This window comes from Melanaphis sacchari, unplaced genomic scaffold (assembly GCF_002803265.2).
Source record: "Melanaphis sacchari strain LSU unplaced genomic scaffold, SCAv2.0 Contig264_pilon_pilon, whole genome shotgun sequence".
Classification (NCBI taxonomy): Eukaryota; Metazoa; Arthropoda; class Insecta; order Hemiptera; family Aphididae; genus Melanaphis; species Melanaphis sacchari.
Genome location: NW_020271138.1, coordinates 17,088 through 33,280, shown reverse-complemented (window position 1 = coordinate 33,280; position 16,193 = coordinate 17,088). Strand labels below are relative to the sequence as shown.

Below are 16,193 nucleotides of genomic sequence, written 5' to 3'. Positions count from 1 at the left end.
TCGAGAATGATATTATAATGATATGCCACAAATAAATAGCAATATTGCCTTATTTTATCGAATCAATAACTTTAACCCGCATACAGCTTGTGTAAAATATAAATTTGACGTTTACACAGCCCGTGTAAAATAAAAATATATTCTCAAAAATATTAATTGACAGAATTTGATTAAAAATACAAAAAAATTAACTAAAAATGAAAATTTAAAAACGTCAAATAATTCAAAACATAATTTTCATAAATGGATTTTTTGTTACATAATTCAAATTCATAATCAGTAAAAAAAATATAATTCTTAAAAATTTCAAACCTTAATTATTACATATTATGTGTATTCTATATAATATGTTAATATTACAATTGTACGATACATAAATCTGCGTATAATAGGAGATGTAATAAACGTCTGTTGTATTATATTATGTATTAATGTAGATACCGTGCCATTTATAAATTACGCCCTTGCAAGGAGATATGGTAAGTAATTTAGTGAGGTTACAATTTATATCTTTAACATATATTTGACGCCTGCGCTTAAAATAAATATTAAAACATATAATGTACTCTTACACCCTATATAGGGCGTATCGTAAATCTGTATAATAAATGAATGCAATATAACAATATTTTTTTTCTATTTATTTTGTGGCAACTCATATTTGCGGATAATCATCATGAAATATTAGCTACTTTAATTGGAATTATTACAATTCAAAAAAAAATAGATTTGGGTTTAAGCAAAAAAAATATAGACAAGGTGAGTTTTGTAAATTTATTTTAAACGTAATATTCATCAATTCAACTCTCTTATAATTATAAAAAATTTATAAATTTTTTTTTTTTTTAATAAAAATAAAGCAATCAGTCATTTTATAGTTCTTTTAATATCTACGTACATAAATACTTAATGTTTATAAAACGAAATTAATAATTATAAGAAATATTTACACTCAATCCACATTTAATAAAAACTTTCAAAATGTAATATTATAAATTATTTAGTTTAAACCTTAGAAACTAATTAGCATATTAAAAAACTAACGCTAGCATAGTATTGATTATTTTTTAAGACTTTGTAAATGAGAATGAGAACAATAATATTATAATAAATCAATTATATTTTTCAAAGCAATTTCAATATTTTTTTCTTCAAAATATTTCTTTAAAATACCGATGATATTTACCATAATTTAAGTATAGTTCTATAAATTGTTTATTTACACATTCTTAACGTTTGAAACTCAATTCAATTTTATTCAAAAACATACCTTCGACTAACCAACTATAAAAATGATACCTGATAACGATATCATAATTCATTTTATTATTCAGTATGTCATTAATACACTCCAATTAGACGATAAAATAAAAAAAAAAAAAACGCTTTAGATATTACCTTATTGAATTAAAATACTTACTGTAGTAGGGTAAAAAAGTCGATTCAGCGTCCCCCCGCAAAACCACAAAAACCATTTCACCAGCCCGCCCTAAATATTTTTCTTAGTTATATTTATATATTATTGTTAACCCTTTCTAAACCCCCCCCCCCCCCCCCCCACCGTCTAGGTATTTCACTTATTTGAATAACGACTATACTAATTAACTGGTTACTGCACTCTGGTATAGACAATTAAAAATAAATGTACTTCGAGTAATTTCTTATTAATAGCTATTACTACTACTTATTGATATGTGTTTATTTGTTAAAAACAAAAACAAAAACTAAAAAAAAAAAAAATAAAAAAAAACAAAATGTTTTTGCTTTTCGATAATGAGTGCCATTGTGCAAGTTAAATGTATAAAAGCGTGATGTCTTTGCACGATTAAGTTAAAGTGTTTTCTTAGTTTATGGAAACAACTTGTGTACTACTAAAAATATGATCAAATGCAGCGAATGTGATAAAGTGTATACGGGAAAAAGTAGTTTGATACGCCATGTCAAATCGCACAATAGTGATAAGATTCAGTGTTATGAATGTAAAAGAACTTTCATTTGGCGAGATGTTTTATCGAAACATATTCTTAAACAACATGGTATGTATTCTTTGATTATTATTATTATTATAATTTAGCATATGCGTTCAATACTAAGAATACTATTTTTATTAGGCTATACTAAACACGATGATAATTACAATTATGCGATGGGTATAACGGCCGGTCGAAAAGCATTAAGTAAATATTAATTATTTTATTATGCTATTAATTCTTTTGTAGTGTTAATTATATATATATATATATATTATATTATTAAAATGTTAGGTTCGGGCAATGTGTTGATGAAAGGCTGCATTTCACATTCATCAAATACGGTCGATACGATTCAATCACACACCTCTGCAGCTTCCCCCATTATCCCCGTCAAACGATCTAACAATAATTCACTCCAAAATAAAATTAAAAAAAAAAAAAACTCGCATTGGTTCTAGTAGTCCAGGTTTTAATGAAATAGACTCTTCATTTCATAGAACAATAGTATGGTACTATAGGAGTAATACTGAAAACTGTATGAATTATCATTCGTTCTTCGAATTAATAAAATTGGAATTGATTGAAAAAATTAATTTTTACGTTCGTATTAAACCTATTAAATATAATTTGAAGTTGGAAAGCGTGTATACACATCAAAAATTACCGGTAGAGGATCAATCTTTTAAAACGTCATCGAGGGCGGCTTACCTCCATAGCGATGTAAAGTCGATGGTTGAGGATGATTTTGCATTATTATGTTATGGGCTACGAGATGTACTAATAATATAATATAATATAATATTCATGAGCTACGAGATATGCTAATATGTAATATATGTGTAATATTGCTATAGGTATTAGCAATAGTGATCTAAATATATATGTGATCTAATAATTATAATGTATACGAATATTAGATTCATATTTTGTAAAAACATTGTAATAAATCAAAATAGTAGTTCTTAGGCGAGGTCGTTTTGCGTTTACAAGAATTGCCAGTAAGTCGATAACATCCTGGAGATTGTTGTTTCAAATGTGAAAACAATTCCAAGAATTAATCTAAATTGGAAGGTTGACGATTACAACAACAAGAGATTTTCTTGTATATAAGGGAGTCCGAAGACCAACAAGGGCAGATGTACCAGAGCTACGAAGAACAGAGCAACTTCACGACACTCAGCCACTTCTTATATCAGTTACATGTATTTTATTTATACAGATTAAACATTATTGTAATTAAAAGTTGTACAATTCATTTTAATAACACCTTGGATCTGGATCTGATATTGGCACGCAACAATTATTAACTGAAGAGGATGCGTATATGAGTAAAGGAAGTGGATTTACTCTATCTAGTATCGATGGGTTACTATTAGGAGTTTACGAATACACTCCACTACGGGGTTCATCGTATAATAGACTTCCGGAAAATATAATACGAAAAAAAAGCTGTAATCAATCCTAATAATAGTGATGAACAATGTTTCAAGTGGGCTGTTCTCACTAGGCATGTAAAGGGGTGTAATAAAAAAAAAGTAGGGCGTAATCATTTTAATGAGGAGTGGCGTTATGATTTTTCCGGGCTTACTTTCCCGACACCTGTTTCTGAAATACGAATATTTGAGCGGCAAAATCCGGGAGTGTCGGTTAATGTACACGGGCTAAAAATCGCTCAGTGAAAAAAAGGGGGGGGGAGATAATAAAAATAATAGTGATAAGGAATGTGATGAGGATAAAAGAACGAATGAAGTGTATCCGATTAAAGTTATCGATAAAGAAAAGCAAGATCATTTTGATCTTTTACTTGTTGAAGGTAAAACGCGTTTCTATTACACTTATATATCTAACTTCTCTAGGCTGGTGGGAGCTCAGTTGACTTCGCACAGTCACCAATTATTTATACGCAAAAGATGCTTTTCTTCATTTGATAATCAAATTAAAAATAAACTTATCGGTAATGAAGCTTTACAACGACATAAGAGAATATGTATGCTAAATAATTCTTCCGGTTATGCCGGAAGAAGGAGCACAGCTCAAGTTTGACGGGTGGAGAAACATGCAGCGGCATCCGTTTGTGATTTACGCAGACTTTGAAGCTTTTCTCGAAAAACGGGGGGGGGAAGCTAGGTTCAAATACAAAAGTCGTACATGATCATAAACCGATGAGTTATGGTTTTTTCGCCAAGATAGCGGAAATCGTACCCATAGCGTTATTGGATAAATATGACATTCCACGGTCTCCGATTATTTATCGAGGTTCGACGTCATGTGAAGATGTAACAAAACACTTTGTGATAAGCATCACAGCAGTTGTCGGCAAGTTGGGTAACCTGTTGAAAAGTACTAACGTACCGATAATGATTAGTGGAGATGAAAATCGTATACACTTTATCACATTCTCTGCATTTGATCATATTTTTAGTAATACACAAGTTGTTTCCATAAACTAAGAAAACACTTTAACTTAATCGTGCAAAGACATCACGCTTTTATACATTTAACTTGCACAATGGCACTCATTATCGAAAAGCAAAAACATTTTGTTTTTTTTTATTTTTTTTTTTTTTAGTTTTTGTTTTTGTTTTTAACAAATAAACACATATCAATAAGTAGTAGTAATAGTATATTATATTATCTTATTAATAAGTAGCTATTAATAAGAAATTACTCGAAGTACATTTATTTTTAATTGTCTATACCAGAGTGCAGTAACCAGTTAATTAGTATAGTCGTTATTCAAATAAGTGAAATACCTAGACGGTGGGGGGGGGGACAGTTTAGAAAGTGTCAACAATAATATATAAATATAACTAAGAAAAATATTTAGGGCGGGCGGGTGAAATGGTTTTTGTGGTTTTGCGGGGGGACGCTGAATCGACTTTTTTACCCTACTTACTGTATATAATCATTGCTAGTAAGATACTAGAAAAACAAAGTATTAATCATTATCTATTATCAACAAGTTACACACAATAAAAGTTAAACAGAAGAAGATGTTGTTATCTTTAGATAGGTATTTGAATAATTAGTAACAAACAGAATTTAACTCACAATCTGTTTTTTGTAGTTTAGTACTCTATGTTTTCTTGTTTTTTGAAACTATGCAATGATAATAATGGAGAAAATCTTATTTTTTTTTAATTTTATGGATTCTTCAACTTTTAATAAATTATTACTAAAATCACAAATTAAAGATTTATCATGTTTTATTTTGTTTCCAGCAAAAAGAAAAATATGGTGAAACACTAATTGGAAGAGCTAAAATTTTTAGTATGTTATTTAATACATTTAGATAATCGCTACGGATAATTATTATCTTGTATTATGTCATAATCAAAGTTTTAAATTATTCAATTAATCAAGGTTTTGTTGGTTAAGAAAACTGCTGCTTATTATAACTATCGACTGCGTATACCCAAATCAAATTCAGGCATACATTTTTAATAACTTATTATAATATTATATGGACGATATAATTAGGTAAATTTAAAAATAACTAATTGTTGTTATATATTCACTATTCACATATTATAATTTGTTGTAAGCAAGTTTGAGTGTAACAAACTAACAAATAATAAACGATAGCCAGAAAATTTTGTCCAGATAACGGAAATCCTAATTTTATTAATTCGTCATTGATGAAAGTATTTGTATTATATTATAATCATGTAGAATTTGACACATATTAAAAAAAATACTATTAAAAATAAGGAAACTAATATATAGATTATAATATTTATAATTTTTGACAGGATATATACTCAACTACTACAATGAATCTAGAGAGTTTGAACCTAGGCGTAAGTATAATTCTTAAAATGTTTCAGGTTTTATAGGTATTTGTTCAAATTATTTATAAAGTTTATTTTAAACGAGTTAAACTTAAACTTATGATTGCATTTTTCTATTTATTATGTATCAAGCGAAAAAGGAAACAAAATCAAATAACACAGTTTTTTTATTCATTTATTACAGCTGTCGTGATAAATCCACAAGAATATTGTGAAGAACTAAGTGAGTAATAGAATAAACATGTAAATAAAATAAATTCAAATTTTTCTACTATAAATTTTCCATCCTGTATTTTTTTTACCAAAAAAAAGGAATAAGTTTTTCCAACATTAACAATACGCGCAGTGGTGGAAAATTTTACGGTTAATTTTTTAAAGTAACAAAAAATTTTTTTTTATTGTTTAATTATTGATAGTTGTCTTTATTTAATATCAAATGTTGTCAAAATATACAAAATTAAACTTAATAGCGAAAAATGATGGGTATTCGACGAATATCGAATTGGTAAATTTGTGAGATGGTTATATATTTAGAATAAAATACAAAAACAATATCGTGTTTATATTGGATATTATAACTTTTAGTTTTTGAATATCCCATAAAAAGACAAAGTAGACGTGTACAACATCAAATTGCATAACTAAATCAATGTTTATTGTTCAAATTTAATGTCATTGACGTGTGCATAGTGTGACATAAACATTTTAACATGCTTATTTATGCTCAGTCGTTGAAATACATTGAAAGTATGCGTGTTTTATGTTCAGTCAATATAACAATAATTATTCGTCTTTTATCAGTCTCAATCATTGAGTGCAATTAATTAAGAATTTCTTATTTGTTATTAGGTACTTAAATCATTAGATTTTGACGTGGTTTTTCAAGTACCAAACTATCGTTAAAAATAAAATAAAAGAAAAGCACCTTGAAAATATAAAATGTAGGAATTTATGGTCTGATTTAAAGAATGGGTCGACTTCGTCAACGACAAGTCTTTAAAGTATCAGATATAAATACAAAATCATAGGTAAAAGTAACTTTTATTATTTAATTTTATTAAAACCCTTAAATATCTGTGTACATTACTTTTATTTTTTGGAACGAACTCAATCGTTTTTTATAATTAATACCAAATCTACCAGAAATAGAAATTAAGAAAATTACTAAATTAATAATGATTTTAAAACATACTTAAAATAATCACCTGCCACATTAGTTTATTACTAATGGATAAGGAAATAAAATGGTTGTTAATTTTAGTTATTTGTTAATTATGGCTGTAAAATTAAATAGATACTGCACAATATGTATTTCGCAATATTAATTGTATTCATATAATAAGCGATTTTTCGCAGCAACATTTCTGTCCACCCGATCTCTGGCGACCGTTTCTACTTTTTTTGTTATTACGCAACCGTTGTCCGGTACTTTTGTCAGCTAGACGCTATGCCTACCTTTTAATACCACGTGATTTGTGTGCATTATGTGTTAATTTTTTCTGTGTGCGGGTTTGGGTTGCCTACACTACCCGTTTTATTTTAAGTCTACACGTATCTCTTCACATTCACTGACATAGATTAAAATTTACATCAAATTAATGCCATGGCGAGTTCAACGACCTGAAATCATGATATTTTATCCGTCGTCGTCGCCGTATTCGACCGTTAATTGTGACTACCGTCATCGTTATTATATAAATATATATAATAATGTATTATTATTTATTATTATTTATTTATATCATATTTCCATATTGTATTTCTTTTGTGTATTTTATAATATATATACTATCGCCGGTCAAACTCGCTGTAAGTGAATACCCTAGGTCGGTGATACTCACTGTATGTGAATATCCTCGGTAGCTGAAAATCGTTTAAACTGAATTTCTTGGGTCGGAGACAGGACTTTGGAATACCGAAGTCACATGGCTAGTAGGCGAAACCAGTGATAACGACGTTTGAGACGTTGGTACCTCTGATTTGGTGGCTCTACACTTTGGCGGTGTTGTTTTAAACGCGTAAATAATAATAAAAGTATATAAAAGTCCGATTCGAGCGTTTAGTAGTCGGTAATTTCATTAAATTTACAGGTGTAATATACCTTGTCCCGTAGCTTGTTATGAAAATGGCAATTTAGTGTCTAGGTATCAGTCATCGCCCAGTGAACATCAATTCCTGACCCGGAATATACCTCCTGACGTCGAAGGCGTTGTGCTGTTCAGTACGTAAAATAGATTAAGTCGAATCGAAATTTTCGATTTTCAAGTGATCACAATTGAAAATCCAGTTAAACGCGTTTTAACCTCCCAGGTAGGCGATGTGGGCATAAAGAGGATATTTTAAAGGTAATATGGAAAATACATATCAAACGTTAGCAATTCGTGGTAAATAGAGATTTAAAGATCAATAAACTCTATATATTTAGTATTTCTTGATATTTTATAGATAGTTAAATATCGAAAAGAAATATGCACTTTCCGTAATAATAAAATATTAAAAATTAAAAAATGCAAAAATTCTGAAGGTTGTGTGTCATTCGTTGCGCCGCCTGATATTCGCCGGAATAGGATTCTAACCTGCCTACCTAACGTTGGGGGAACCTATCCTAACACCTTTCGATTATCGTTTGAGTTGAAAAATATGACCGAATCTCGGGCAATTAAGCCGTTATAGAGATACGACGAATACTATATTACACGCGTTTAACTAATGCAATTTTTACGATTCGTGTGTCATGAAACCGTAAATCGCATATTTATTGTCGTTTAGAGTGTTGCTGATGTATTCGATTATATTTATTAATTGTATACGTCTTAATGATTTACCAAGTTTATTATCACATATCACGATATCACCCCTATTGTATGCAATTAAAAGTATTTAAACGACTCGAGAGTAAGACTTTTAAGATCTGTTTTGTAAAACACATAAGAATCTGTTAAACCCGACGCGTGTTAACAATCATACTCACGTTTCTTTTTGATACACTTAATCGTATTTCATACGCTTTCGAGACAGTACTGATGAGGTCGCGGAGGCGTCCGAGGGTGGAGACACCGAAAACAAAACAACACGTTTCGGAGACGGATAAATAATTTATTGAATCGTAAAAAAAGAAGCAGGAGTATACGTGACGATACGATAACCGATCAAAGAACACACCGCGAATAAACATTTCCAGTCGTGACGGCGACGGCTACGAACAGAATTCGGGTCACGTAGCACGCGAGCGCTCACGAAAGACTCGTTCAACGCGATCAGAAAACGCGCGGACGCGAAAAAGGCGACGTTGGTCGGTGGGCGGCTGTCTCCGTGACCGATACGGCCGCGGCCGAGGACCGAATCCGAGCGAAAAACGCACTCAGACGGGACGAAAAAGATCCGCTATTCGCTATAACATCGAAAACGCGACGGAAAAAGGTCTCTAAGGGCCGGAAAATCGGTCGAAAAGCGGAAATAACGGTATAATAACAATAATAATTTCGAACGCGACGTCGACGGCTCGGACGGAATTTAGAAACACACGGCACACGCTCGGCTCGCAAAAGACGCGTTCTACGCAGTGAGAAAACGTGCGGACGCAAAAAAGGTCTCTAAAGGCCGGAAAACCGGGCGAAAAGCGGAAAAAATGGTATGAAAACTACGATAACGACTGATAACGATAACGGCGGGAGATAACGACGGGGAGACATATAGATAGAAAAAATTTTAATTTTTCGATTGGTCGAGACTCGAGACACTATACCTTTCGACAGAAGTCCGAACTATTCTTTGTTTTATGTTATAAGAAGAAGAAGAAGATTCTGTTATTATTATTATTATTATTCCGATATTGTCCAAAGAGACGTCTCTGGTAAATTCGTTACCTATTATACTATGATATACTGATAAAGTAATAGGTAATTACTTGCATCTATTACTAAAAAATGTAATACCTGTTCCCATACATCACGCGAGTCGTCTAACAAACTGCTCCAGCAAGTGCTGACGGCATAAACAAATTAAATGTGAATTTTAATATTATTCGTACATGCTATAATTTTTGTTGTACCTGTTATTTACTACATAATGTAGGTACATGTATATCATTTTGTAAATTGAGTTTGTCTGTCAATAAAGAAATAATAATAATAATGAATAAATATGACAAGTGTCCACTGTAAAGTATATAATAATTAATATTATATTTATTGTAATAGTTTTAGCATGGAAAATACATACATATATAATTAAATTTCTTGACGGGCACGCCCAGAACTTTAAGTTTGCTTACATCTAAGCAATAGTATATTAACAACTTAAACATTAATTAAACATCGACGTAAATAGTTAACTGAATAATAAATCTTCTAGCCAATCGCTAATGTTAGAATATCATAAACTACGTAATAAAAACGGCTTAAAACAGAAACAAGAATGGCTTCAGAAACCAGAATATTTAAAAATTCATCACCAGAGCTAAGATTTTAATGACCTAAAATACACAAAAATTCACTAAAAAATGTGCAAAATGGCTAAAAATTCAAAATTATGTTTAGATGAGCATAAAAAGCTTAATTTTGAAATAATTATTATGATAAATTATTAATTATTATCTATTCCTTTTTATACTACATAAAATAGGTAATAATTTGTTTAAGAGTTAAATTAAACTGATATAATCAAATTTTAATTGACTTGTGAGTTAATCCGATTACTAGTATAGCTATTCTGAAAAATCAAAAAAATTATAAATTCAAATAGTTGAATGAAAAATATATTATATTTATTTTCACCAGTACACATTTTATTGCATCGCACTATTTGATGGTTCTTAAGATTTTCAATCAAGAAACTGCGTCGGTGATTTGAAAAAAATGTTTTTATATGAAGAGAAACTTCATACTTCGGCTTCCTACTGTTGACTTAGTTTTTGGCATTTTTAAGATTTTTAAAGTATAAGATCTTTTTAATACTAGTCGTAATATTATGTGTTCAGTATCGGTGTAGAAATACACAGCTACGTGTCATATTCTGGTATTCACTACCAAAGCTTCTATAGGTAATATACCATTATAAGGCCCTTATACACTAGGCGAATAGTTCACTCGTTGATGCGATTTTGAATGATCAAGTAAAATTAAACTTGTGTGATCGATCGTGTATTTTATTCGCTCGCCTTAAATACTACCTATTTATGACGCAAAAGTATTTGAATATTTATTTTCTATAACTGACGATCAAGCAGAAAATTCAGAAATTGTTGGTGTTTCTGATTATGAGAATTATTTACCTAGTACTTTTTCAACTGACACAGATTCAAGTGCTATACAGTCTTCAAATATATCACAAAGCTCAAGTTGTTTATTGAATGATGAACTTAATACTAGTGCTATTGTACAAATATCTACATCTCATACTAATATTTCAGAAAATTCTTACGTAGATACTTCGGTTTTTTTTCCTAATTCACCAGTTATTTCTCTTCCACAAAAAAACAAAAAAAAATTTCCTAAACAACAGCCACTATTATTTAAATGACAAATAAAATGTACAAAACCAGTCACTTTAAAAAAATTTATGTTTAGTCAACCATTTGGTCCTAATGTTCCAGTAGATTTAGATAGCCTTCTTGCCATTTTTGAAAAATGTTTTGATGATGAATTGTTCGATAATATTATTAAACAGACTGAATTGTATGTCACTCAGAAAAATAAAAATGTTTCAATCTCTATTGAAGAATTAAAAGCATTTTTGGAATTCTTATAATTATGGGTTTTCATAAGTTACCTACTTTGAAATCTTATTGGTCTACTGACTTAAATTTTAGTATGTCAAGAATAACTAATATTATGTCTGTAAAAAGATTTTTAGAAATTTTAAGATTTTTGCATATAAACAACAATACAAAAATGCCAAAAAGAGGTGAACCTTATCATCATAAATTATATGAAGTTTTGCCACTTATTGAAAATCTAAAAAAAAAAACTTATTTCAAATTTCAATCCCTCTAGGAGCATAGCAATTGATGAGATCATGGTTGCATGTAAATATTAATATAAGCCACTGAAACCTATCAAAAGAGGTACACAAGTATGGGCAGCTGCTGTTCCAAAACTGATTAGGTACTTGTTAGATGTTGATATATATCAAGGGAAACAAGGTGACCCAGAAATAGGCCTTGGAGAAAGAGTTATAACTTTTGTTATATCCCGTTCCAATTTGGTTTTTGGTTCGGTTGTTTGTTTGGTAGTGGGTCTTCTCGAGGAAAGAAATCACAAATACAGTTTTGGTCGTTAAATTACTTTTATTAATTTATTTAATGAATAATCTTAAATTTTACACTGGAATAAAAACGTCTTGTTAATACTACGGCTTGTGAACGACTGCCTTAAGAAAATATGCTGGCGACGGATGTCGAATACACATCGAAATTGCTTACCTGGTGTATTCTTATTACTAACTAAGGGGTTCTTAACACTTTATTGACCTCCCCTTTTGACAACAAAGGCTTTTGTTTTTACTTTGATGGTTTTTTTTTTAGTAATGTTGCAATGATGGAAAAAATATTAAAAAACAAAAATGTTGGTTGTACTGGTTGTAGTACTATAAAATCAAATAAAATTTATTTTCCTTCAGCTATTTTAAAAAATGTGTTTTCCTCAAAAAATACCGTTTTGGTAACAAACATTGAATGAAATGTCCAATTTCGATTGTTGATTATAATAAAAACATGGGTGGCGTTGATCACTTTGATTAATTTCATTATTTTTATTATAATTCTTGGAAATCAAGACGTTGGTGGATACAAATTTTTTATTATCTTTTAGATGCTTTCATAGTAAATAATTATATTTTATATAAAGTAACTAATGATTTTCATGACCCTAAATCATCAAAATTAACACATTTACAATTTAGATCAGCCTTAGCTAATCAACTAATAGGAAATTATTTGTCAAGAAAACAGCCAGGAGTAAGACAAATCAATAAAAACAAATTATGTAAAGATTCTGGCAAAACTGTTGTAAATAACTTTTATAAATTACAAAATATTGGAGATCATCAACCTACTAAAGAAACTTATTGTCGTTGTGGTTACTTCAGAACAAAAAATAAATTTAAGCGCTTTAATATTATATGTAAAAAGTGTGATATTCCTTTATGTCTCGTATGTTTTTAGTTTTTACTCATTTCATAATCCATAAAATTTAATTTTATGAGTTACACTTTTTAAATTTAAAGATTTATTAATTTTATCAATTTTATAAATCATTTTTTTATAGACTTATAATTATGTAATAATTTGTTTTATTTTTATTTGTTACAAATATTATCAGATTTACAAAGTAAGGTTATCAAATTTGTTATTTTATACTGATGTCAGTTATATTTTCTTTTTCTTTTTCAAATTTATGCAAAGTAATATTATTATTTTAAAATATACAAGGATTTTGTAACTTTTAATATGTTTATCAAGAAATTACTGGTCAAAGTTTCTATGTCATTTTTCAGTTTTATTTTTTACATTTTTAGTCATTGAAATAATAATTATTCAATGAAATTTAATTTTATATTTTTATACTAAACAAAACATAAACCAGAATGCTTTTTACTTCTGTTTCTATTTGTAATTTATATCATCAGTAGTGATTTTTGATTTTAAATTATAACATGTAATAAAAAACATAAAAATATTTTCATGAATTTTCAATTGCTAAATGGGTGGTGGCATAATGTATACTGTGACCACCATAATTTCATTCTAAATGGACGGTGATAGTTATAGCAACCAACAAAATACAGAGCCCCTGATCCTCCCAAACATGAATTTGGGTTTTCAAAAAATGTAATTATTACTCCTTGTATATATAATTTAAAAGAAATATTCATTAGTAAGATAAAATATGAAAATTTAATTATGCCCTTTGAAGGATTTAAAAAAAAAAAAATGCAAGTCTTCAAAATCCTTGTTCTACACATCACAAATTAAATGTTTGTAGATTTTCTTACTATTCGTATAATTGAGAAATTATTATTAATAAAATGTTTACCCTTTTATTCATCCATTACTGGTCATTTATTTAGCTTTGGATTATTTATTTTTTCCTTTTAAATACTTTAAATTATATATTAACTTTCCGGAACTAAGTTTGATTTATTATTAAATGAATTAATAATAAACATAATACATATTTTTGAAATATATAAAATATTTAGTTAAAGATTTGAATTGATTCATATCTTTACTTTGTTTAATTTTTATTCTAAAATCAACTATAATATAAGCACTATTTTAAAATAACACTAACATTCATTTAATATATTTTTAAAGCAATAGAAGATGGTTGGATGTGTATGTATTATTATATTACATTTATTTTTATCAGAATAAATGTTGAAAGTAATCTAATAATTTTAAGAAGTTATTTATTATTATAACTTGTATTTACTGCCTATTAGTATTAAGTTTTATGATACATTAAATAAAAAAATGCATTACAATTTTATCATTACACATAATTTGTAACATAAAACATGTTTTAATTACTTTATTGTATTTATATTTTATAGTAAAACTTAACAAGTTATACAGTAAGGCCATACATTGGTTTATCATTACAATAATATTTATACTCACTTAAAAACGTATTCAATATCTTAATTTTTTTTAATTCTTTAATTTTAAATACATTAAAACACCTAAAGTTTACAAACCTTTTATGATAGTATTTGTGTATAATTTATAAAATAAAGCTTTCTTATAAGATATTAAACAGTTATAAATAAAGAATTATTTAAATAATATAATATTCTTGTTATGTTCAATACGGTATTTTAATTATTAACTCCATCATTGTCAAAGATGTTTTTCTTGATTGTCTGTAGTCTGTACTTTAGTAGATTCATAATTAAATAAAAAAAATGATAAATGTTTTTGTTGTCGATGAGAAGTATTATATGTGAAGCAATTAAAGAAAAATGTTTGATTTCAACAATATTTCGATTTTTAAAATAACTAGGTATGTAAATAATAAACAGTGGTCTCTAATATGTCTTTTTTTTAAATCTTATAAAATATAATCGTAAAAAATGTTCAGGACGCTAAGAAAATTTCAATCACAAAACCATTTATCATAATTTTAATTAATAACTATTTATATGTATATAATATGTAATTATGATTTACTTTTATAATTTCGCAAAGGGTAAAAGTAAATTCATAATAGTATTGACTACTTTATTTTGTTTAAAATTTAAAAAAAATATGTAACATAAAGCTATTTGGTCAAATTTAAAGAATATAATGATAATTTTTTTAAGCATAACCTTGACATAAGAAAATTGGAATAATCACAATAAGATCTAAAGTTAATTTCAAGTTATATCTACTTTTTAAAGTTTACTTGATTTGACTTATAAGTAATAATACTCAATTAAATCACTACAAAATCTGTCAATAAGACTTCTTACAACAGTCTCCGACCGTCTATTGTTTATCAATGGTAAATAATTCATCCTGATAACTATCTGCACATGTAGGATCTGATATAATAATATCACTTAAAATCCAACAATATTTACATCCGGCTAATCAGACATTTGCAATACATTTATACAAGTAACTAGTATCCAAATAACATTAAATAATACACCAATTAAAATATATTCTGTTTACCTCCCTCATTACTCTACTATTAACTCAAAACTAAAAAAAATTTTAAAATATTTTGATCAAACATTTTGATAGACGATTTCAATGCCAAACACTCTCTATATGATTGCGTATCTTCTGATAATCCACGATATAATATATTTCGAAAAAATCATAACCAATAAAAATTATGCATACATATTCTTGAATGGCCTCATCTACTGGCCACAACACCAAAATAGAAACCTAGACATTTTAGATTTCTATATTTGAACATTTCCTATATTTATAAAATTATCGACTACCAACTTAAATGATCTTAGCTCAATGAAAGTTATATTATATTTAATTCATCTTCAATTTAGTTTTTACAGAAAGGATTATTTACTAATGACAGGGAAGACAATTTTATTTTTGAAAGTTATTTTATGAATATAATTGTCAATTAAATGGAAGTCCTTAATTCTTTTCGAGAGTTATCTTATTTGATGTATTACCATTGAAATATATTTTTTAATACGAATAACGTATTACTGCAATGAGTTTGAAAACGTGCCTAACGGAAATTGCATTATTTAAAATTATAGAATATCAATATATAAATTAACAATTATTTATAATTGTATTGAATCGACTGATTCACTGTATTCAAAAATCCAAATGGCAGTATATTAATAAATTTGTTAATATTTATACAAAAATATTTACATGATTTAATTTTATGATTTATCAGGAGCTCGCAGTAAGTTCATGGATATGATTAACTATATTTTTTATAATTATTATTTGAAATAA

General features: G+C 28.0%; 1 protein-coding gene across 1 annotated transcript; it reads left to right on the top strand.

The window, feature by feature from the left end:
- Window positions 1-22: 22 nt before the first annotated feature.
- Window positions 23-16,193, top strand: LOC112595267. The gene is made up of 10 exons (XM_025340409.1): window positions 23-89; window positions 438-479; window positions 728-759; window positions 5,195-5,243; window positions 5,726-5,773; window positions 5,949-5,987; window positions 13,084-13,092; window positions 14,079-14,099; window positions 14,318-14,338; window positions 16,132-16,193. Exons 1-10 carry the CDS (start codon window positions 23-25, stop codon window positions 16,191-16,193), a joined length of 390 nt encoding a protein of 129 aa, XP_025196194.1.

What these genes read in the sequence shown, in the direction of transcription:
- LOC112595267 (XM_025340409.1), top strand. Translation starts at nt 23, where the DNA reads ATGCCACAAATAAATAGCAATATTGCCTTATTTTATCGAATCAATAAC. An exon ending in CTTTAACCCGCATACAGCTT is followed by an intron (nt 90 to 437) that starts GTGTAAAATATA and finishes GTATTAATGTAG; the next exon opens with ATACCGTGCCATTTATAAAT. An exon ending in GCAAAAAAAATATAGACAAG is followed by an intron (nt 760 to 5,194) that starts GTGAGTTTTGTA and finishes TTTTGTTTCCAG; the next exon opens with CAAAAAGAAAAATATGGTGA.